We start from the raw sequence: 25713 nt of genomic DNA, 5'->3' as shown, positions 1-25713 counted from the left end.
CTCTAAATCTACTTACTTCTGTGTTCATAGCTGTCTTCCCTCCTCAGTGCTTCTATGGAAGGCCAACTTCTCCCCGGCATTAGAGGCTAGTCACAGCTACCTATACAAAGACTTTGTTCCTATAAACATCCTTTTATCTCTTGAATCATTATTAACTGAATACAATCATGCCTATATATAATATAGATTTGCTCCATTTTGTGGACAGCTTTTAAACTTCACCCTGCCGTCTTCTCTACTTCACATCTGAGCAAGATGATAAAAAAAACCTCAGTGCTTGCTTTTTCCTCTGGTTCTGGCAGGAGAGTCAAACCAGGTGATTCAAGCCCCAGCCCACGCATGGGTAGCTCAGCCCCATCCCCCACCACAATAAAATCCTTGAGCCAGTCTCCTTTTCTTGTTCTCTCAAGCCATCAAGCTGTTTCATAGCTGCTTGAAAGACTTGACCTGCTTTCTCCAAAGTCCTCAATTATGTAGGTAATAAAATTTTTCATACGCTGTTGGTGTGTGCATGGCATATCAGTCTTCATGCCTGAATCAAATTTTGGGCTGGAGATAGGTGTGTTCAGCTGCTTCTGATGAGTGATTACAACTGTATAATATCTCCCATCTTAAAAAAAAAGTGTGAGCATGGATTTAAGATAGGCTGTTTCAACAGAGAGTCAAAATAACCATGGCTTAAAGGAGATAGAAATTTATTTCTTACTCACATAAAAGTCCTAGCTGATGTGGTAACTCTGCTCCATAACATCATCAGGGGCCCGGTTTCTTCTAGCTTCTTCTCCACCATCCCTACATTTGAACATATCAGCATGGCACAGTGATAACCCTCAAGTCTACATTCCAGGTGCCTGGAGAAGGAAGAGAAGGGAAAAAGGAGGACTTGCCCCTTTCCCTTAAGGGCAGAGCTCCAAATATAGTCATATGGCCTTTTTTAGCTGCAAGAGAAGCTGAGTGACATTGTTTTTATTCTGGTGGCCAGGTACCTGTAAAGCAGACTTTACTACTAAGGAAAAAAGGGGAGAATGAATGTTAGAGGTCAACTAGTAGTGTCTGTACCCCAAATCTTTTCTTGACTTTAAATCCCTGGGTAGACAGAATAATCATTTCCCCACCAAAGTTATCTACTTTCTAATCCCAGAACCTGTGAATATGTTAGGTTACATGGCAAAGGGCAATTAAAGTTGTTGAAGGAATTTAGTTTGCTTATCAGCTGACCTCAAGACATATTATCTGGGATCATCCAGGGAGGCCCTTGTAATTGTTACAGTCCTTAAAAGTGAAAGAGGGAGGCAGACGAGGAGGTCAAGGTAATACAATGTGAGAAGGACTTGACCCATCTTTGCTGGCTTTGAGAATGGAGGAAGAGAGCATGTGCTGAGGAATGCAGGGTGTCCTGCAGAAGCTAGAAAAGGCAGGGAAACAGATCCTCCCCTAAATCTTCAAGAAAGGAACTTAGCCTACTGACACCTTGATGTTAGTCCAGTGAGATCAGTGTCAGACTTCTAATCCCCAGAATGGCAATATGATAAAAGACCCCACATCTTTGTGAGGAGCCACAAACATCTTTGTGTTGTTTTAAGTCAATAGTTTGTGGCAATTTGTTACAAGAGCAATAGGAAACTAATACAGATATTGTATTGGATATAGGGTGCTGCTGCAATGCATACCTGAAAATGTGGAAGTGGCTAAGAAATTGGGCAGTGGGTGGAAGCTGGAAGAATTTTGAGGAGCAAGGCAGAAAAAGCCTAGAGTGTTTTGCGCACACTGTTGGAAGAAATATGGATATAAATCACTTTGCTATTGAGAACTCCAAAGGAAGTAAAGAGCATGTCATTTTGGAGAATACCTACATCTTTATGAACAGATTCTTGGTAGAAATGTGCAGTGTTAAAGAAGCTGCTGGTAAAGGCTCAGAATGAAAATGAGGAATATTTTACTGGAAACATGAGGAAAGGGCATCTTTGTTATACAGTGGCAGAAGTCTTAGTGGAATTGTTTCCTGAGTTAAGGGGATAAGTGGGACTTATAAACAATGAAATTGTATATTTAGTTGAGATTTCTAAGAGTTGAAGGTACAGGCTGATTTCTTCCTGTGTCTTATTGTAAAATGCCAGAGGAAAAAGATTAAGGGATAAATTGTTAGAGAAAAGGAAATATGACTTGATGATTTGAGAAATTCTTAGCCTAACCAGATTTCAAAAGATGCTGAACTTAAGAGATTCATGGTAAGGATAGAAACAACTAATGGCTGTACAGTCATTTCCTAGTACCATGGAAAGAGCAAAAGACCACAGTACTCAGTTACTGCCTCTTTAGAGATTAACTGTGTGCTTCACAGATACCCTCAGCTATCAGCACAAACAAAAAATAGGGGTGTGGTCATCTCAGAGGAGCCTCTTGTCTAAGGACGTGAATTCCTATAACCAGTAGACTGGTTATGCTCAGTAGACTCAAAAGGTGTTTTAGAATTTTATATCCACAGAAACATTGTCAACTTGGACCAAAAAGGATAGAGAGAATATGAAATGAAAGAAGGCTGATAATCAAAATTCTACAGGCAGGAAACAGGCTCATAAAACTACTTAGCTGCAAACATGTTACTCACCATAAGGATGGCTCAAAGGATGGGGCCCTGGGCAACATAGGATTTTTCTAGGCCTTGAAACCTAATGGATTTTGAAATTTCTAGGGACTAGTTACTCCTTTTTTCCTTCTCTTTTTGAATGAAAATGTGTATAACTGTTATCCTATCCTACCTTATGTTCCACCATTGTATTTTAAGAGCAGGTAACTTAGGTTTTAAGTTTCACAGGTAAACAGAGAGGAATTGTGTCCAGCCTGTAACCCATTTAGATGATGAGATTTGGGACTCCTGATCTGGGGAGATATAGATGAGAGTTTTGACTATGAGTTGGTGCTGTATGGGGTGAGAGCTTTGGGACCCTGGGATAAGGTGAATGTATTTGTCATGTAGGATGGATACCTTCAGGGGACAGAGGGTGGATTATGGTAGACAAAATAATGGTCCCCTAAAGATGTTCACATTCTAATGCCCATAAATATCTTATGAAAATGGTGTATTATTTTCCTGTTGCTGTTATTAACAAATTACCACAAGAGTCTGAATAGACATATTTCCGAAGACATACAGAGATCCACCAGGCATATGAAAAGACTCTCAACATTACTAATCAACAGAGAAATACAAATAAAAACCACAGTATCTTCTCATATGGCTATAATAAAAAAGACAAGAAATAACAAGTATTGGCAAAGATATGGAGAAAAGAAAACCTTTGTGCACTGTTGGTGGGAAGGTAAATTGGTGAAGCCACTATTGAAAACAGTATGGGTTCCTCAAAAGATTCAAAATGGAACTGCCATGTGCACAGAAAGAGAAATATCATATCTCACTTATTAGTGGAATCTAAAACAAAAAAAAATGAAACAAAATGAACAAAACAGCAGTAGACTCAGAGACACTGAGAAGTGACTGCTGGTTACCATGGGGGAGGGGTTGCAGTGGGTGGGTGGGATGGGTGGGGATAAAAGGGCACAAAAATCTCAAACGTGATAAAAGTTGGTCATGGAGATGGAAATGCAGCATGGAGAATATAGCCAGTGTTCTGTAACGTCTTTCTATGTTGACAGAAAGAAACTGCACTTGTTGTGAGGATTTAATAATGCATGTAACTGTTGAACCACTGTGTTATATACTTGAGACCAATATAATATCGTGTATCAGCTCTACTCCAATAAGAAAATACATTTAAAAAGTAAATATTTACAACAACAATAACAAACAACTGCCATATGATTCAGCAATTCCACTTCTGGGTTGTTATCTAAAGAAAACTAAAACACTAATTTAAGAAGATATGCATCCCCATGTTCACTGCAGCATTATTTATAATAGCCAAGATATGGAAACAACCTAAATGTCCATCAGTTGATGAATGGATAAAGATAAGTTGTATATACACAATGAAATACTATTGAGTCAAAAAAAGAATGAAATCTTGCCATTTGCAATAACATGGATGGACCTTAAGGGTTGTATGCTAGGTGATGTAAGTCAAAGACAAAGACAAATACTGTGTGATCTCTTATATGTGGAATTTAGAAAACAACAAAACAACAAATAAAACCCAAAGCTCATAGATACAGAGAACAGATTGTTGTTTGTTGGTCAAAGAGGTTGGAGGGTAGGCAAAATGGTTGAAGGGGGTCTAAAGATACAAGCTTTCAGCTATAAAATAAGTAAGTCATGGAGATATAATATACAGCATGGTGACTATAGTTAATAACACTGTATTGCATATTTGAAAGTTGCTAGGAAAGTAGATCTCAGAAGTCCTCATAACAAGAAAAAAAGGAAAAAAAGTATTGTAAGGTATGATGACAGATGTTTGAACTAGACTTACTGTGGTGATCATTTTGCAGTGTATACAGATATCAAGTCATATGTTGTACATTGTAACTAACAGTGTTATGCCAATTACACCTAAATTAAAAATCATTGCAAACTTAGTGGCTTAAAAAATACAAATTTGTTATCTTAAAGTATATGGAGGTCAGAAATCTGAAATGGTTTCAGTGGTTTAAAATCAAGACATTGATCGGATTGTGATGCATCTTTAGGCTCTGGGGAGAATCTGTTCCCTTGCCTTTTCCCACTTCCAGAGACCACCTGTATTCCTTGGCTTGTGACCCCATCTTCCATCTTCAAGGCCAGAAGTTTAGTATATTCAAATCTCTCCTGACTCTGACACTGACTCTCCTTCCTGCCTTCCTATCACTTACAAGGACCCTTATGATTACACTGTACCATGGGGAGACTCTGCTCATCTTAAGGTCCTTTACTTATATCTGCAAAGTTCCTTTGCCATGCAAGGTAACATGTTCATAAATTCCAAGGAGGAGGATCTGGACAGCTTGAGGGACCATATTTGGCTTACTACTTCTAGTTTGTTTAACTTTTAAGTATATCATCATACAGTTTCTAATAATATCCTATTATTATCTTTCTTTACTCCTTTTTGTAACCATTCTAATTAGTGTTTTGTCTCAAATACTCCACTGGAATAATTTTTGTTAAAGCCACCAGGGACCTCCAGGGAGTCACATCCAATGGGCACTTGTAGTTTGCTTACTCAGTCTCAAACTGGTTAGCATCTCCTGACCCAGCTGAGTCCTCCCTCCTTCTGGAAACGATTTCTTTCTTGGCCCCTCAGATCTCTTCTTTCTCTATACTCTCTCTTCAAGTGACTTCATCCATTTTCATGGCTGTAAATACCATCTATACACTAGTAATTCTCAGTTTATCAAAAATTCATCCAGGATCTCACCCCTAAATTCCAGACTTGTATATTTAACTGCTTATTGGGTATCACTACTTGGATAGCTAATAGGCATATGAAACCTAAAAACTGATTTTCAACCCAAACCTGTTATTTTGCCTGGTATTCTGGCAAATGGTTCCATCATTCACAGAGCCACTTGGGCCAAAAAACATTAGAGTTGTTCTTGATTCTTTTTTTTCTATATATTTCACATCCAATCTCTCATAAAATAAGCAGTTCAAAATATGTCCTCTATGTATTTTAAACTTTTCTCACTTAGGTTATTGCAAAAGCTCTTTAATTGGTTCCCCTCCTTAAACACTTGCCACCTCCTTTTCTCCTCTAAGTGTATTCTCCAGACACCTGAGCGACTCTCTTAAAAGGAGCATGTCCCTCCTTTACTCCAAACCCTGGAAAGGATTTATTCATATTACTCTAGACTGAAATCCAAAATCCTTACTAAGGCCTATGAACCCTACATGATGCTATTTTTGGCTACCTCTCCAACCTCATTTCCCACTAATTTTCTCTTGCCAACTGCCTTTTTATTCCTTAAACGTGTTAAGCATACGCCTGTATAAAGTCCTCTGCACTTGCTCCCTCCATGCAGAATGCCATTCTCCCACCGAGGTTAGCTCCCTTCCTTAACGCAGATATTTGTTCGGCTGTCACCTTCTCAGAAGCCTCTGACCTCTGCCTCTCAGTGCTCCCGGTACTTGTTGTTCCTTGTGTTTCTGATACTAGCAGTTCTGGCTGGTGTGAGGTGATATCTCATTGTGGTTTTGATTTGCATTTGCCTGATGAGTAGAAATACACAGCTTCTGTTCATGTGTTTGTTGGCCATCTGTATGCCTTTTTTGGAAAAATATATTTTCAGGTCCTCTGCCCATTTTTTATGCCCATTTTTTAATGGAATTATTTGGTTTTTCTTCGGTGTTGAGTTGTATGAGTCTTTATGTATTTTGGGCATTAACCTCTTATTGGATATGCCATTTGTAAATATATTCTCCCATTCATACAGAAAACAGTATGGAGGTTCCTCAAAAAATTAAAAATAGGAATATTATATGATCCAGTAATTCCACTTCTGGGTATTTACCTAAGAAAAACAAGAACACTAATTTGAAAACATAGGCACCCCTGTGTTTACTGCAGCACTATTTACAATAGCCAAGACACGGAAGCAGCCTAAGTATCCACTGATAGATGAATAGATAAATAGGTGAGGGGACTGAGAGGTACGAACTCCTAGTTATAAAATAAATAAGTCATAGGGATAAAAGTACCGTATAGGGAATATAACTAATAATATTGCAATAAGTTGATATGATGACACGTGGTAACTGTACTTAACTACAGTGAACATTTTATGATGTATATAAATGTCAAATCACTATGTTGTACACCTGAAACTAATATAATACTGTATGTCAACTGTACTTCAATAAAAAAAATCTAAAAAAAATTAAAAAATAGCACTCCCATTACTCTATGTCCTCTTACCATGCTCTGGTTTTCATTCAGTATACTTTATAACCATCCATTTATGTATCAAACTTAATCTGTATTGCACACTAAAATTTAAATTCCATGATGACAACTAGTTTTGTCTTTTACTGTATCCCTAACACATGCAGCAGCAGTTAGATAGTAGGGGCTTGATAAATCGAACAACTGAATATTTTTTCCTTTATTCATTATTTTGATCTGCCACTATGTACCCTATTTAATTCCTAAGGGCACAGAAATATCTACCTTCCAGAAGCTCTTCATCTAGAAGAAGAGAAATATATAAATACATATATATATATATATATAATTATGGTTCAGGGTACAAAGGATACAATTTATACAGAGGAGGTAGTAGAAAGGATTGTTAGGAAAAATTGGAGAAGATTTTTCCTGGAATTCTGAGCAGAATGTAAAGAATAGGTAGAAGTTTATCAGGCAGATCAAGTACGTGAGAGGGAAAGTACTCCAAGCGAAGGGTACAGTATATGAACAGGCAGAGAGATGAGAAATAATAGCAGGTATCTGGGGAACTCTAAAGGGTCTGACATACTGGAATAAGAGGTGCGGTGGGCAATGTGGTGAAGATGACGCTAGTGAGCAGGGGGACTTATGAAGAGCCTCGTATACCATGTAAATTTTCTCCAGCAGTTCAAGGGGAAGCCCTGAAAACTTTTTAAGATCAGATTGATGTGACAGATTTCACTCTGACATTTCAGTCACATTTTAGAAATGCCATTCTAGCAGACTTATTGGGCAGGAGGTAAAAAATTCAGCTTGAAATAGTCCAGATGAGAGGTGATGAGAGCCTGAAGTAAAAATAGTTGAGGGAAAATAAAGTATGTATGAGACTATCATAATTCTATGAAAAAATTTTTTTTATGATCATACAACTTTTGGCTTTTGGTTTCTATACTTTAAAAAATAATCTTCTAGAAATCTGGTTTCCCCAGTAGGCATTCTTATTGATAAAAGAGCATACTGATCAGGCAATTCAAGTAATCCAGTCGGGATTGCAGTTTATTTTTTATATTTACCATTTACCTATTGAGCTTTGCCAGGATTTTCAGTTACCCTGGATAAAATGATAACTTTAATTTCTAAACATGCAGAATTAAGAACAAGACCCCTTGGTAACATCTCTACAGTACAGAGATCTTCTAAAGTTTTAAACAAACAGCTTAACTGTTTATGTGGGATATTATTTATTAACCATAAACTTTTTACACTGTAAAAAAATGTAATAGAATCTATCAGGAATTTCAGAAGATCAAAGCTTCACAACTATAGCCAACACATAATTTGAATAACTAAAAAATTCCTGCTTTATTTTTAAATCTAATGAATTTATTTCCATTAGCATACTCATTAAAAACAATGAACTATTTCCATTCATTAAAAATGTATTTATCAATAAATAAAGTATACATTGTAGCATAAATGTAAACCAGCCCATATATCTCCATTACCCACATTATGATTTACCTTTATGGTTATAGTATTTTAAAACATTAACAAATATAGAAATATATTATATATTTTTACAAGAGATTCTCAAAAATAATGGTTCCATTTGATAGTTACTGTTATACTTCATCAATACTTTCTCTGCAATCTGGATCCAACATCAGGATATAGACAGGTCCTTGGTTGGCTATTCTGTAACATAATTTCAGAATATTATTTTACTGTAGAAGCCATAAACTTTAACAAGTAGATCTCCTTACAGATTATAGATTTTAATAAGACCAAACTCATAATTCAAATTCTGAAATGTTACATATATGTCAATCTCAACATAATAAGTACCACTTTATATAAGGCATTATACTAATTATAATAATAATCTTTATTCTGCTATTCATAAAATGCCCTTAAGAGGTGTTTTTTTTTATCATAATCTGCTGTGCAAATGGTCAAAATTGAATAATATTATTTTCTACAAGCACTGGGAGATCATGTAACACTCTAGGAGTGGTTTAACAACATATACTGGGTTTAACAATGTAACAACATATATAAATTAATAACATAAAAATTCATTGAATTAATTTTATTAAAAAATAGATAAAATATTACAAAATGAAAATTCTGCTTCTAAAATTTATGGTTTTTACACTGAAAAATCATGGTAGGTATCTTGAGGGATGTCCTGCAACAGCCCTATTATGTTGTATTGTTTGCATGTTGTCTGTATTAGAATGCAAGCTACTTGAGGGCAGAATATGTTCTCTTCTTGCTAGTCCCAGCCTTGAGTGCCTGACACATAATAAGAACCCAGGCAATATCTGTTCAAGACCCATAAAATAGCTTCTACAAAAAGAAAAAAATTAGGCTGCTATGACTCAAAATAGAGGGAATTTTAAATTTTGGACAGGATAAAACTTGGGTTACATAAAGTTTCCTAAAGGGGATACCACGGAAGCCAAGTCCTAAAGAATAAGTAGGGCAGAGGCATTTAGGAGAGCAAGTCCTGTGAGGCAGCGGGGGCAGTGTGGGTCCTGGAAGTGTGCAAGGAGTTCCAGGAGACCTGCCTATTGTTACTCAACAGTGTGTAAGTTATAACTTGGGAGCAACTGGACATGAGGGTGGAGAGGTCTTGAGTGAAGTTCTCTGAAGCTTTAATTTTGTCTTTTAAGTCTTGAGTAACCACTTAAGTTGGATTTTAAACAGGAGAGTGATATGTTCACATTTGTGTTTTCAAAAGATTAGTGTCGCGGTGATAGTGTGAAAGATGCACCAGGAAGAGAAAACCTGAAGGCTGTTGAAATGTTTCAGGTGAGACATGATGAATTCTTAAACTAAGACTATCAGCAGGAATGGAGAGGAGTGGGTGGGTCTCAGATTCCCTTTCAGCTAAGTGTTACTAGGATGATTTATTGACTGTGGGAATGGAAGAAGAAGACTGGATGAGACACAAATTTCTGTCCAGGAAATTTGGTGGATGATGGTGTCATTAATTGAAATAGGAATTATAAAAAGGTAGAACAGATTTTGGGGACAGGTAAGAGAAGTTTAAATCCTGGCTCTCCCACTGAACAGTTCTGGGATTTGAGAGAATAATCTGATGTCCCTAGTTTAGATTATCAAGAGAATATGTGTGAAACCATTTGGCACAGTACTTTTCAACTTTTAGGAACACAGTAAGTGTGAGTTTCCTTTCTTATTTCTAATTATATTTCAATAATGTTCAGTTGCCACTGAAGAGTACTAATTATTCAATATTAACATTCATTAAAAACCTTTGGAAGAACTCCAGAAATAGTGGTATTTTTATGGCATGTAAAATCTTGCTTCAGAATATTAAAAGAATTGCTTCAGAATATTAAAGTCATGAATTTTATTGCAGTCTGAAAAATGTAGAACATTTATATATTCAAAGACCATGTATAAAAATATAAAGACTCAACCAATATTTTCAAGTATTTAATATGTGCTAGTTTCTATGAAGATTAAGTAAAAAACAGTCTCAAGAATAAAGTTCTAAAGAAGATAATTCATGTAGAAAGATAACTAATGAAAATACTTATGGAGTATAAGTGCATACCACAATAGTAAGTCCAGAGGAAGGTGAGAGCCATCAGCAGGATTGGTTATGGAAGGCTGTGGGAAGTGACATTAACTTGGTAATTTAGATGGGTTGGATTTGGAAAAAAGAGTGAAAGTATAACGGTGTTTGGAACTAGGCATGAACATAAGCAAAGCATGAGAAAAACACGGAGGTGGAATACAGTATTGTAAATTTGATGGACAATATAGTAAACATGTTTGGCTGGAATGGAGGATTCATTTTGTAAGAGGAAAGGCAGGTGGCGCTACAAATTGCTACACGTGGTTATTAGAATAATCCCTACTTTTTAGGTGGGAAAGTTATGCTTTGCAAGTAAATTTCACTTAAGTTAGTTTAGGAACATTGCATTTTTTGAGATAATTTAAACAGATAAGATGGTCATAATAGTGAATAGCAATAATAATAATGCAACTCAACATGTATTTAGTATATATTATGTTACAGGCACTGTTCTAAGTGCTAACGGGCATTTCACGTAATCGTCTTAGGTACTCTATGGGGGTAGATACTTCTATTTAGATGATTATGAATGTTTAGTGAAAGGATACAGGAAGGTGTATGTTGAAATTTTTTCTTCTGAAATTTTAGAATAGCACTTGATCTAAGCAATGGTAGTTGATTTCCTATGCTATGAGAGATACTGAGAAGACTTTCTCAATATTATTCCTCTTACTTGAGTTAAATGCATCTGAAATCTCACTATTAGAAATTCAGTATTGTTCTTTGAAGACAGTTTTTAAATAATTTAAATGGCTTTAAGTATTTTAAAATGATTTTTGAAAATGATAAATCATCTTTTAAAATTCATGCTAAATGCCTTAGCATGAATGAATATATCAATTCACTTCTCTGCCTGAGAGGAGAAACCCAAATCAACACCACCAAGCATATGGAGGAAAAGAAACCCCAAGGGCAATAAATGGGGTAAATACAGCAAAAACAACAACAAAAAACCCATGTATGTGTGTGGTTGGGGATAGTAGATTAATATATAAGCGTCCCCAGTTCAAAAATTTTCCAGAGATATATGATTTCTGAAAATTAAACATCAATTCTCAAATCTTAAACAAATGGCTTCTGAGTCTTCAGTACTGGGGTATGTGATAGATTTATTATATAATTAATGTTGCTAGGCTAAGAAATGCAGTTCCTGAATCAACTATATGATACATGTAAATAATAAAGTGAGACATATATGACACATGTTATAATTTAAAAAAATTCTTGTAAACTCATATGAATATGAAAATATTAGAGCTGATAGGTCAAATAAAATAATAAAAAGCTTATTTGCAACATCTTCAAAGCCATAAATACTCCCAAATGGAAAAAACCCTATTGACTAGAACTAGTCTGTATTACAATTGTCCTGGTAAATGCAATAGAGTTTGGGTAGTCTCTTGCGTTAATATGGTAAGTATAGGAAGATGGTTGTATATTGCCTTTCTTACATATTTGAAATGCAGTGGAGATCCAGGAACAATTTTTAAAAGCTTTTAAAAGACCAAAATGTATCTAAAGTCCATATATTTTATTTCCAGGGGAGGCCCTAAGTACCTGTTTATTGTTGCTTTAAAAACAAAACTAAACTAAAAGCTAGGACATCAGTTTTTTTGACTCACAATAAATTACAAGCAGCTGAATAGAAGACTTGACAGAAAGTTACAGGTAGAAGAAGCCTAGGTGATAACAAGAAAACAAAGTGGCTATAAAACAAACTTTGAAGCTTTGCACCCATTATAAATGTTGACCTGAATTTAATAATGAGAAAACAACCAGACAAATCCAGTCATGGTGGGGGGAAGTTGGGGTTACATTAGCGTTTGTTGCATGCAGGGCAAAAGACAATGTGGGCTGTAGCCCATTGGTGGGGCTTGCCATTGACCTTTGAAGAAGTTAGTAGAGCCCAGCAGGAGTGTGTCATATGCTCCAAAAGGGACTTACATGGAGTTCCACAGCAACATGGGACGATAGCTAAGGGGCCTATACCTCTCATCAGGTGGCAGACAGACGATATTGGGCCTCTACCTGTGTCAGAAGGATATCGGTATGTGGACACAGCTACTGGACTTCTGGTTGCTTTTCCTACCCATTGTGCAGACCAGCAGATGACCAAAAGAGGCCTAGAGTGTCCCTTTGCTGCCTATGGCCAACCACAGGTAATTGAGAGTGATCAGGGCACCCATTTTACCAGACATATACTGCAAAAATGGGTGCAACAGCTGGGAATCAAATGGAAGTTTCATGTGCCATACAATCCTACTGCAGCAGGCATGATAGAGAGGCACAATGGCTTGTTAAAATTCTGACTAAAGTCAGACACCAATAGTCTGCAGGGATGGTGAGTCTGCTTATGGACCGTGCTATGGCATTTGAACAAGAAATGCCAAAAGGGAGCCCTGGGCCCTATAGACATGTTAACACATATGGCTGCCTCCCCTATACAACTGCAAGTACTAACAAAAGAAGAATCCCTGAAGCTGAATTTTAGCCACTAGAATAACATCTTGCTGTCAGCACCAACTGCACTGAATCCTGGAGACTCCATTGAGTGGGCATGACCTTGGACCTTTCAACACATGGACCAGCGATGGCTGGCTCTCCTGGCACCTTGGGGACAAGGCCTGGAAGCTGACTCCTGGGTATTCCTGGAATAACAGCAGAGTGGCCCCCAAAGGTCACAGTAGTATATCCTGAAAGGCCAGAAGGTAGTACTTTTGTTTTGTCATTATGGCCAGTGCATGCACCTCCAGTAGCACTATATATAGACCCTTCAGTAACCCCAATGGGGAAAGGAGTAAAAGTTTGTTATACTAGACCTGGAAGGGACCCCCTTCCTGCCACAGTCCTATCACAGAACCACTCTCTTGCATGCATCCTACCTGATGGACAAGATTTACCATGCTGGTGTCATTAAAATATGTGTCTTATTGCCCCTAAGGTCTTTGTGGATTGGGAACTTACTCTGGCTTGAGGATTATTATAATATTGGTTACCTGTATCAAAATCTTATTGTATCTTCATTTTTGTTATTATCTCTAAGTTGCTGTTATCCTCTATTGCTGTGGAATCTGGTTACAGTGCTCCAGCTTTCTCACACAGGGACCATTGCAGAAGATTGAAAGTGTTAGATTATAAGGTGAGAATCCTGGAGGGGTGGAGTGTGGGAAAGTTGGGGTTCCTATGGCCAGGATCCTCACTTAACTTAAATTACCCGATGATGTAACTGGCTAGTTGCTAGGCTACCACTTCCATACCTTTAGGCAATAAGCTATTATTGCACTGTATAGAGAGCTCTGCCCAGTTTTGAGGCAGAGACGCTAGTGCTTGACCTACCACCAGGAGAACAAGCTGGGTAATAAACCCTTTCACCCCAAAGAAACGTTCTACTGTCATTTCTTTGGTCACACTGAATCCATAGCGAACTTGCTGGGAGCTGAAATCCATTGGCAAGACACATGGTATATTCAATAAGACAACTGGCCTGGACTCATCAAAAGTGTCAACATATATGGAAGATTGAAAGAGTAAAGAGACATGACAACCAAATACAATGTATAATCCTGTGTTGTGTCCTGGATCACGGAAATAGAAGCCACAGAAGACATTTTTTTTCAGATCTGGGGAACTTTGAATATGGAGTGTGTACCAGATAATACTGTATCAATATTAAATTTCTTGGGTGTTGATGATGGTATTGTGGTTATGTAGGAGAACATGTATGCTGAAGCATTTAGTGGGACAGTATTATCATGTCTAATTTATAGGTTATTAAAATGTATGTGTATGTACCTCTATTGTTTCTATTCTATTCTTCCATCTAGTCATCATACATCAGATAAAGCAAGTATGATAAAATGCCAACAATTGGTGAGTCCCAGCAAAGGGTAACATAAAATAAAAATAGTGGAAAAAGGGCAAATAATAACAAAATGTTCAAATCCCCATGCAGAATATGGAAAAGAAGCTGTTTTGACAGGGGAGAGGGACAGGGTAGTTTAGATGCCATTTGTTTAAATGGGTAGTATAATTCTGTGATTTTATGCCATTTTCCCTGAAAAAAAAAAAGAGGAAGGTTTCTGACCCATTATTTAGTGATGTTAAATTAAGGAAGACATGTTTGGAAGTAAAGGGACTGAAAAAAGATAATTAGTAACTGTCATAAAGAATTAAAAAGATAAGATAAAAATGATTTCAAGTTTACCAGTAGTCCATAATCCACACCATCAGCTCTTAATTTATTAGTCAGATGCTCTAACAATATGATGACACAGTGCATCAATATGCACAACAGGATAATTTGCTGACTAGGAAACTTTTTCTCCCTATTGAGTAGTGTTTACAATTCAGGCTCAGTTGGTTGTTTGTGGTTAGTACACTGTTTTCAAGATGAGTTGAAGTGTATAGAAGACTGATTTCAGTCACTACGGGTCTTATCTTACTGAAGTGAAATACAAATCCTAACATCACAAATGACAGAAAATCATGATTTAAAATTCATACCCAGAAAAATTATCACGGAAAAAATTACTTAAATTGATAAATTGGTGGAGATGAAAAACTGAGCAAAAAACCAAACTAGGATGTAAGCAGTAACCATGAAAAAAAATCAGCAAAGTGGCCGTTGCCAAAAGTGCTGTGTCTAAAAATCACAACATCAAAATACCACACTGAAGAGGCCACTCCTCAGACCTGCACATCCAGAGGTAAATAAGCTCCATGAGGGCAGGGGCAGCCTCTTTCTTCTATTATTCACTACTACACACAGCACAGAGCAAAAATCTGAAACAATGGGTAAGAAATGTATAACTTTATATAAAAGCAAATAATAAGAAATGAAGTATGCTTGCTTATTAATTTTACTTTTCCCTATCAAGATTTCAGAACTGAGGGCACATGATGAAAAGCAGCAGAGAAGCATCCAGTTTATTCTCTAATAAAACAGGTCTTTGTTGAACATCTAAATTGAGGGTTGTGAGAATACAAACTTAGTTTGAGGATACCTTTTCTATAGACCTGAATGTCTCCTGATCATCTCTAGCTAGATATGATTTCTTCCTTCTGTGATTTCCTAAGAGTCTTATCTTACCTTGTATCACAGTTGTTTGTATATAATATCCATGTGTGTCTTTCTCCCTGGTAGACTGAAAATTCTTGAATGCAATGACTGTTTTTCATTTATATGTGTATCTTTACCAGAATCCAGTGTCAAGGCAAAAAGAAAAAAATTTAAAATAGTAGTGTCTAGTTTTGATTGCTGAAGGCATGGAAGGGATATTGGCAAGTATGGGATTATTACCAATGTAAACAACTTTCCAGTTAGGCTACATATCTGAAACTATTTAAGGAGTAGTGCATTGATGCCTGTGTTGCTGTTTCCATGACTGATGAAGGAAGTACTCCGGATATAAAAATCTTCACATTATGACTTTTAAAAATGAAAGGATATTTGTTTGATGCTAACAAAACATCTTATAATTTAGAGTTGATTGGGGAGAAAAAAAACTCCCTAAAAGCCAATCTTAGGAAAAATTAACTTAAATACAGGATTCTTACACTTAAAATCATGAAGTTTCCTAAAACAAGAGAAAAAAACCCAGCTTCTTAAAGTACTTACCAGAAATGTTGTTTGTAAGGTATTTTTCATGGATCGTTTTTTGCAAATGGTTTCTTGCACATCTGGAATATAATTATACCATGATACAAAAATAATTTAGCTCTGTATATTGATAGAGAAGAGTGACCAAAGAATCAAATAAAAAATTCTGATGTGTCAAAGTACTTCAAATTAAGAGACCTTTTCCCCCCTATTGTCCCCAGAAACAGTCTTTATGCTTTAATTAGGTTAGGGAATAGAAGTAATCTCATTAAAACAATTACATAAAACTTATGTTGAAAAAAGGAATTCCTAGTACTTTGACTATTCTATAATAATCTTTATTCAAATGCTAGGTTTTCTTTCCTTTTTAGTTTTTCTTCCTTCTTGAAAAAAAACAAGAAATGAATTTCATTCTTGGAACATCTCAGGAAAGAGGAAATGTTTATTTAGCTATTGAAATACAAAAAAGTTGAGTAAGTTGGTCAACTGTTGCCTTTTCAGTGTTTAGGCTTTTGTTCATACAGTAGCAAATATATGGGAAAAGAAAAAAGATTTCAGGCAGAATCTTGTAGTGTAGCATTTTAAATATGTGGAAGTATCTAATAGAAAAAAAAGTCTCCAAAAGAAAAAGGACTTGAGGTTTTTCACTTTATCTGAATAATTTTACATCTTAAACTTACAGCTTTAGTTCTGTATTACTTTTTTGTGGTTGTAGCATCCCGCTTTTTATTAATATATAATTTAAAATCTTTAATTTTGAAATTAACACATAGAGTATATAAAACATAAAAGCATATTATAGTTAATAATAAACCTAATGTCTGTTTAATCCCCTAGGTTAAGGAATTTGAGCACTATCACTACTTTGGAAGCTTCTTGGCGCTCCCTACCTCCACAGTGCCCCGTGGACTGCATTCCCTTACTTTGCCCATCAGTATCCACTATATTCACTTTGTTTCTTTATGGTTTTAACACATATTTATACATCCCCCAAATAATAGTTTAATTTTCCTATCCTGAACTTCACATAAATGGAATTGTATTATCTTTATTCTTACATAATTTGCCTTATTTTGCTCAAAATTATATATTATTTAGATACATCCATGATGATGTGTGCACCTGTAGTTTGTTATTTTCCTTGCTGAATAGTATTCCAACACATGAATATACCATGTTTAGATGTTTTCAACTTTTATAAACAATAATGATCTCTATATACTTATACATGTCCTTGATGCACTTCTGCAGGATTTTCTCTAGGGTATGCAGTAGAAGTGAAATTTTTCTCTGGGTTGTAGGGTATGTCCATGTTCAATTTATTAGGTGGTGGCAAACATTTCCCAAAGAGATTGCACCAGTTTACACTCCCACCAGAATTATATGAGAGCTCCAGTTACTGCATGTCTTTACCAGCACAGCACTGCCAGGTTTTTACTCTTATGTCCTGATGAGCATACAGGCAGATCTTGGAGATATTGCATGTTTGGTACCAGACCACAGCAATAAAGTGAATATTGTGATAATGAGTGAAAAGAAATTTTTGGTTTCCCAGTGCACATAAAAGTTATGTATAAACTATATTGTAGTCATTACATGTGCAATAGCATTATATGTAAATGAAACAATGTACACACCTCAAAAATACTTTATTGCTAAAAAACGCTAACCATCATCTGAGATTTCAGTGAGTCAATCTTTTTGCTGGTGGAGGCTCTTGCCGCGATATTGATGATGTTGACTGATCAGGATGGTGGTTGCTGAAGGTTGGGTGGCTGTGGTAATTTCTTAAAATAAGACAACAATGAAGTTTGCCACATCAACGGACTCTTCCTTTCACAAACGATTTCTCTGAGCATGCGATGCCATTTGATAGCATTTTACCCACAGAACTTCTTTCAAAAGTTGGAGTCAATCCTGTCAAACCCTGCCTCTGCTTTATCAGCTAGGTTATGTAATAGTCTAAATCCTTTGTTGTCATTCCAACAATCTTAAGACCATCTTCACCAGGAGTAGATTCCAACTCAAAAAACGATTTTCTTTGTCCTCTATAAGAAGCAACTTCTCATCTGTTTAAGTTTCATCATGAGATCACAGCAATTCAGTTACATCTTCAGGTTCCACTTCTAATTCTAGTTCTCTTGCTATTTCCACATCTGCAGTTACTTCCTCCACTGAAGTGTTGAGTCCCTCAGAATCATCCATGAGGGCTGGAATCAACATCTTCCAATCTCCTGTTTAATGTTGATATTTTGACCCCTTCCTAATGGCATCTAGAATAGTGGATCCTTTCCAGAGGGTCTTCAATTTACTTTGCCCATGTCCCCCAGAGGAATCATGGCAGTTACAGCCTTATGAAATGTATTTCTTAAAGAATAATAATTAAATGTTGAAAATACTTCTTGATCCATGGCCTACAGAATGGATGTTGTTAGCAGGCACAAAAACGACATTCATCCCTTGTACATTTCCATCAGAGCTCTTGAGTAACCAGGTGCATTGTCAATGAACATACTATTTTGAAAGGCAATTTTTTTTCTGAGCAGTAGGTCTTAATAGTGATCTTAAAAGAGTCAGTAAACCATGTTGTAAACAGATGTACTGACACCCAGGCTCTATCATTCCATTTATAGAGCACAAGCAGAGTAGATTTAGCATAATTTTGAAAAGCCCTAGGGTTTTCAGAATGGTAAATGAGCATTGGCTTCACCTTAAAATCACTGGCTGCTGCATTAGCCCCCAACAACCAAGTCAGACTGCCCTTTGAAGCTTTGAAGCCAGGCATTGACTTCTGTTCCCTCGCTATTAAAGTTCTAGATAGCATCTTCTTCCAAAAGAAGGCTGTTCTGTTTACAATCAAAATCTGTTTAGCAAAGCCACCTTCATTAACTATCTTTACCAGATATTCTAGAGAACTTGCAGCAGCTTCCACATCAGCACTTGTTGCTTCAGCTTGCACTTTTCTGTTAGGAGGATGACTTTTTCTTTAAACCTCATGAACCAACCTCTGCCAGCTTGCAACTTTCTTCTGCAGCCTCATTCTCTCTCTCAGCCTTCCTAGAATTGAAGAGAGTTAGGGCCTTGCTCCGGATTGGGCTTTGGTTTAAGGGAATATTGTATCCAGTTTGATCTTCTGTCCAGCCTACTAACACCCTCTCTGTATGAGCAGTAAGGCTGTTTTGCTTTCTTAGCATTCATGTGTTCACTGGAGCAGCACTTTTAATTCCCTTCAAGAACCCTTCCTTTACATTCACAACTTGGCTGTTCGGTGCAAGAGGCCTAGCTTTTGGCCTACTTGGCTTTTGACATGCCTTCCTCACTAATCTTAGTCATTTCTAACTTTTGATATAAAGAGAGAGATGTGTAACTCTTCCTTTTATTTGAACACTTATGGGTCATAGTAGGCTTATTCATTGGCCTAATTTCAATATTATTGTATCTCAGAGAATAAGGAAATCTAAAGAGAGGGAGAGAGTCAGGGGAACAGCCAGTCCATGCAGCAAGCAGAACATACACATTTATCAATTAAGTTCACCATCTTTTTTTTTTTTTGATTTTTAATGAGCAACATTTTAATGAGTACTTTTTTTCTTACCCCAGCCATCTGCATTCAGTTCTTTTACTGAAGAGGTGTACACATATAAAATGAGTTTGGCTCCATTAAAAAAATATAAATGTTAATTAATTTCAATCAAGCACCTAGACTTCTTTTGTCTACATAATTCTGTTAACCTTATATTCACAGAATTTTTTTTAAAACATCTATCCTCTTGATTCTTTTGAGCTTAAGTTCTTATTCCTATGCATGATAAAGTCTTTGTGTGTGTGTGTGTGTGTGTGTGACTACCATACTTCAGTTTACCATCTTTTTATATGGGTACAGTTCATGGTACTGCAAAACAATTACAATAGTAACATCAAAGATCGCTGATCACAGATCACCATAACAAGTAATAATGAAAAAGTTTGAAATATTGAGAGAATTACCAAAATGTGACAGAGACATGAAGAGAGCAAACCATGTTGTAAAAATGGTGCTGAGATAAACTTACTTGATGCAGGGTTGCCACAAACCTTCAATTTGTAAAAAACACAAATATCTGTGCAATGCAATAAAACAACTGCAATAAAATGAGGCATGCCTGTATTACTGTATCTCATTGTTTTAATTTGCATTTGTTATTCATGTAGTGGACATCTATCAATGTTAAATGTCATTTTCCTTTCCTTTCCTGCAAGTCATTCCCCCCTGCCCCCACTATTTCTCTACTGAGTTATTTTCTTATTGACTTATAGGAATTCTTTATATATTTTGAATGAGTCTTTTTCTATGTATTATAATAAATATTTTATATCACTTTGTGGCCTGTCTTCTTATTTTTTTAATGATGTCTTGATATAAAGTTTATAATTATAATCAAATTTATTAATTTTTCTCCTCTATAGATTATGCTCATTTTGCTCCACCTAGGAAATCTTTCCTTATCAGAGGTTAGTAAAAAAATTTTTTAATATTGTTTCCTAAAAGATTTATGTATAATTTTCTTTCACATTTATATTCACCTTGGAACTGATTTTTGTGTATCATATTTGATAGGATTAAATTTAATTTCTATTTGGTATTCAACTTTTCCAATATGGAGTGACAAACAACTTGTGTGAAAATGACCCTCAAAGTTTTTCATAGCTTCTCTTTTATTTTACTTTCTGGGGTCCAGGAACAGGTTTTCACCCCATGTGAGAGAGGCTTTGACTAAATCCAACTTCTTACAAGATCAGTGGCTCCTTCTCTCAGCACAAGAAGGTTGCAGTTCCTCACATTAGGATTATAATGACCTGCTTGTTAGACTGGTTGATATTGTCCCACAGCTCTTGGGTCTTCTGTTCTGGCCCTTCCATCCCCACTCCTTTCTGTTTTCTCTCTTGGTGTTACAGTTTGGAAATTTTCCATTACCTATCTTTAAATTCATTGATTCTTTTCTCAGTTGTGTTGAATGTACTGATGAACCTATACAAATATCTTTCATTTGTTACAATGCTTTTATTTCTCACATTTGTATTTGACTCTTTCTTATGGTTTCCGTCTCTTTGCTGAAATTTCCATCTTTTTATGCATGTTGTCTATGTTTCCCACATTGTCCACCTCTTCTACTATAACTGCTAACATATTATAGTTACTTAAAATTACCTGTCTGATAGTTCCAGCATCTGCATTATCTCTGTGTCTCAGTTTGTTGATTATTTTATCCCTTGACAGTGAGTGTTTTTCTTATTTTTTGTGTGTTTCATAACTTTTTACTGAACACTGGCCTTGTGTTTAGAATAACAGGTGCTGAGATAAATAGTATTGGTGGCTGGAAACAGGCATGCTGCTTCTGCTAGATAATTGGTGTGTGTGTGTGTGTGCAATCAATTTTCAGGAATCGAGCTCGGTTTGGGTTTTGTTGTTGCAATGGTTACATTAAGTAAATCACTGTTTTCAAATTCCTCTAGTGTTATTTTATGCTTCTGCAGGGTTCATGGGGTTGTTTAGTTTTTTCCTTCACTGTGTCCTTGTCTCTCTTCCAGTTGCAGATTTCTCTTACCTATGACTTGGTACTTGCTTGTCCTGTGGTGGGGGAATAGGGACGTTTCCTCCTGTCACAGTCTAAGCTCACTCAGCCTTACGCATATCTTCTGTGCCTTCTTAGCCATCCAGTTCCTCCTCATCATAGTCAACTTTGCCTGGTATCTTTTGCTCAAGTTTTGTGCAAAAGAATTTTGTGTCTTTCTTCCTACAGTAAAATACCTCTAATGATCTAAGTCCATGCCTGTTTCTTGCTCCTCCCAGGAGTGGAAGCTTTTTGCTTTTGCCTACCCCCAGTAAACTTTCACCTGTGACCTGGGGGCAGATTGAAAAGTTTGCTGCCTCTATCCCAGTATCTTACAGCCTTTATTCTGTAGGAGAGACTGTTCTGCATAGGGCTTCATGCATTTCCTACAGCAATGGCTGAAGAAGGATTTCCACAGCCTCCTGCTTTGCCCTTATTTTTGTCATAAATCCATAGTGTAGGTTCATGGAGAAGAACCTGTAAATGGGTGTGAACTCTTTTCGTGCCTGTGGTGCCCAGGGGTTTTATATTTTCACAGTAGTTTACGTTTATCTTTTAGTAATTTGTTGAAAATTTCAGTTGAATTCTTAGTATTAGCTTCTAGGGAACCCATTTCTTTCTCCCATTCTCTGCCATCAGTGAGCCAATGGTCATGTCCTTTCTCCCCTTGGAAGTTCCTGTCTTTCTTTGGATGCCAGGCTACTTGGCTGTGCTATGACTTCAGCTCTAATGGGTTCAAGAAAAATATGCTTTTGTCATTTATCTGCTTTTTCTTATTCTTAGGGTGGGATTGACACAGTCCAGCTTTTTACATTTTACAAAGAAGTGGAATATAAGCACACACACAATACATAAATGTATGTTTATATGTATGCATTATACATGTATATACAAATATACAGTTGAACCTTGAACAACATAGGTGTGAACTGTGTGGGTTCATCTGTATGTGAACTTTTTTCAATAAATATACTGGAATATAATTTTTTTGGAAATTTGTGACAATTTGAAAAAACATTTCTTTCCTTTGCTTACTCTAAGATTCAGCATATAGTATATATAACATACAAAATATGTGTTAATCAGCTGTTATTGCTAAGGCTTCTGCTCAACAGTAGGCTATTAGTAGTTAAATTTTTGGGTAATCAAACATTATACATGGATTTTAGACTGCAGGGGTTGGCGCCTCTGACCCTTGTGTTGTTCAAGGGCCACATATATATATATATACTCAGTGGTTCTCAACCACAGGTAAGTTTTTGTTACCCAGGGGGCATTTGGCAATGCGTGGAAATACTTGTCATGACTGGGAGGTACTACGGCATCTAGTGGGTGGAGGCCAGGGAAGCTGCTAAACATCTTACAATGCACAAGACAGCCCCCCAATAAAACAAAGAATTATCTGTTCCCAAATGTTAGTAGTGCCAAGGTTGAGAGACCCTGATAAATATATACATATATAAAATATTTTTATTATTGTTCATGTATAAATATTTTATAATTTTTATTATGGTGTATTTTTAGAATCAGGATTTATTTAGAAATGTGTTTTTTAATGGTTATATTTTCATTATTTATTTTTATCTAAATTGCATTGTGGTCAGAGGATGTGAATAACTCCAATCTTTGAAACGTGTCAGGATTGTTTCATAGTATAATATAAGGTCCAGTTTTAGAAATGTTCCTATGTATGCTTGCAAAGAATGTGTGCCTTTGATCAAGTCTATTAATGATTGATTCATATACATCTATTTGATTTGTTGTCTATTTGTTCTATCAATTACTGACAATGTAAAAAAGAAAAATTTCCTACCATGGTTAAAAAACGTTTTATGTATTTTGAGGCTATGCTCATAGATAGATATAAAATGAAAATGATTTATATATTTCTCCTCAATTAAAATCAATGTCTAAAAAAAGTACATACCTTAATTTAAAAATACTTTATTCCTTCATCATCAAGTAATGTTTTTATGTCTACTAACACTTTCAGCTTTATAGTCAATTTTGTTTGACAGTAATATAAAGCAGCATTATAAAGTTTCATCTAACAATCTCTCTTTTAAATGTAACATTTAATCCATTTATATTTATTTATATTTGTAGATACCATCTTATAGTATAGTATTTCTTTTTCCTATATTTTCTATGTTTATTTTTCTCTTTTCTTCTCTACAAGTTTGGAAGTTGTTTATTTCTACTCCTTTATTTGTGACCCTCAAAATTACCAGAAGCATACTTCATTTATCAACACCTAAAGTTTAACCTATATCTTTACCCAATTCCTTAACAATTTAAGAATCCTAGTACACTTTAATACCATATAAATACTCTTAACTTATGCATTTTTTGATACATATTTTAATTCTAACTTTTTCTCTTTGAAACACACATTACTTTATTACATTTATTTTATACAATGTTCAAATTTACACTTTCAGACGTCCAAGATTTCAGTCTTCTGCAGTGCATTCCTCAGAATTTTCTTAATAAGAGTCTGCTGTTAACAAAATCTCTTAGAGAAAGAGCTACATCTTACATGGACAGATACACACAGAGAGACAGAGAAAGGGGTGAAAAAAAGCTTACATGTCTTCACCCCTCATCTGTTCAGTACTGACATTCAAGATGTGCAAGCTTTTTTCATTTCTCTCTCTTGTCTCTGTGTGAATGTCTGTCTGCAAGGTGCAGCTTCTTTTGAGGCCCAATTTTACTGGGGAGGATCCTCCATGAAACTACTCATCTTGAGGAGTCCCTGAGTTTTGTCTTCTTTTTCTATTTTTCTGTGAGGCTATGAAAAACAAAGCTCATTTTCATTCTGTGGGTTAAATGCCCTCAAGACAAAAAGTTAGTTGTTGCAGTCTCCTTATCTTTCTGGGTTCTTATCTACATACAGTTCCTGGTCTTAAAAATTCCTTATATTCTTAACAGCTTATTGCTATACTTAAAATTTTTAAGGTACTTATTCCAGAATTTATGGTTGTTTTTGATGTATGGCCAGTATAGTGACCTAGTCTGTCACATTGCTGAAATGGAAGTGTATCCTTACATTCCTAAAAGATAGTTAAGCCTGACAAAGAAATTGGCATCGCCATAATGACATAGTGTGATATACTTGAATAGCATGGTATATTCAAATGTATTTTTAATCATTATATACTTGATTGAGGTAGGTAATAATCTGAATACATTTTGTATTTTTATTTCTAATTTTTAAATTAAACTTCAAATTAAATTTGTTTAATACAACATTTTTACTTTTTACAAGAGGTGTTCTTCCATACTTACATTGTAACCTTTCATTGAGATGATTAAGGGACTGTAGGATCTTCTGTTCTTCAATTGATAGTGCACAGATGTTGAGTGGCTGGGTTTTATTTAAAGCCATATCTGATTTCTGTAGCTGACTGCTATTCATGACAGTTAGAATTTCATTCTCAGGCACTAAAGTTTTCACTAGGCTTTCAGCCATCAAAAACTCCGAAGTACTATCTGAAACTACAGAAACTTTATATTAATTATTCCTTGATCTCTTTTTGTCTTTGGGATCAGCCCTTCACTATATAAGCCTGTATGTTTCATTTCACAGCAGAAGCCTTGTAAGTCTACTACTTTGCATTTGTAGGCAGGAAATTAGCTCTCAATAAGTCATTTGTTGAATTAAAAAATAAAAAGTAAGACTTCTATATGTGAAAATACAAAATAAGCAGAATAAAATGTAAATAATAAAGTAGTAAAAAATTTTTCAACTAATATAAGGATTAGAACTCCTCATGTTTAAAGAATTTGCAGAAGTAGATAGGAAAATACCAAACTCCTATATCTACAGAGAAAAAAATATAAAGGAATAATTCACCACAAATATATATTTATATTTACAAAAGCAACTAAGCATACTGTTACTAAAAGATGTTACAAAATCAAAACAAAAAATACCATTTCTTTGCCTGTCATATAAGCAAATAATAGAAATGATTCTACCTCATTTCTATTCTGTATAGTTGGCATATACCCTAGGAGAATTTTGAATGATAATACTTTTCAGGAAAATACTTCAGGAATATGTGTAAAAAGACATAACAATCTTATTTCCTTTGA

At 35.7% G+C, this 25713-nt stretch overlaps 1 protein-coding gene across 14 annotated transcripts in view; it reads right to left on the bottom strand.

Annotated features, from left to right (window-relative positions):
* Positions 1-25713, bottom strand: part of CEP126 (centrosomal protein 126) — a 156882-nt gene that overhangs the window by 54248 nt on the left and 76921 nt on the right. For 4 of the 14 annotated variants that reach the window (XR_012132577.1, XR_012132578.1, XR_012132579.1 and 1 more), the window contains exons 9-12: positions 24904-25113; positions 16043-16104; positions 8439-8513; positions 711-851 (exon numbers count right to left, since the gene is read on the bottom strand). Coding sequence is in view for 9 of the 14 variants with exons in the window: in XM_073239386.1 (XP_073095487.1) it covers positions 8451-8513; positions 16043-16104; positions 24904-25113 (335 nt within the window). In the remaining 5 variants the exon portion in view is untranslated. Of the gene's footprint in view, positions 1-710; positions 852-7757; positions 8514-16042; positions 16105-23562; positions 24407-24903; positions 25114-25713 lie in introns of those variants that run through there. The other 10 variants (XM_073239376.1, XM_073239378.1, XM_073239385.1 and 7 more) reach the window with 8 other exon arrangements.

The sequence above is a fragment of the Manis javanica genome, chromosome 6 (genome assembly GCF_040802235.1).
Source record: "Manis javanica isolate MJ-LG chromosome 6, MJ_LKY, whole genome shotgun sequence".
NCBI classification, from domain to species: domain Eukaryota; kingdom Metazoa; phylum Chordata; class Mammalia; order Pholidota; family Manidae; genus Manis; species Manis javanica.
The sequence above is the reverse complement of the archived record's forward strand: the minus strand, read 5'-3'. Positions and strand labels throughout refer to the sequence as shown.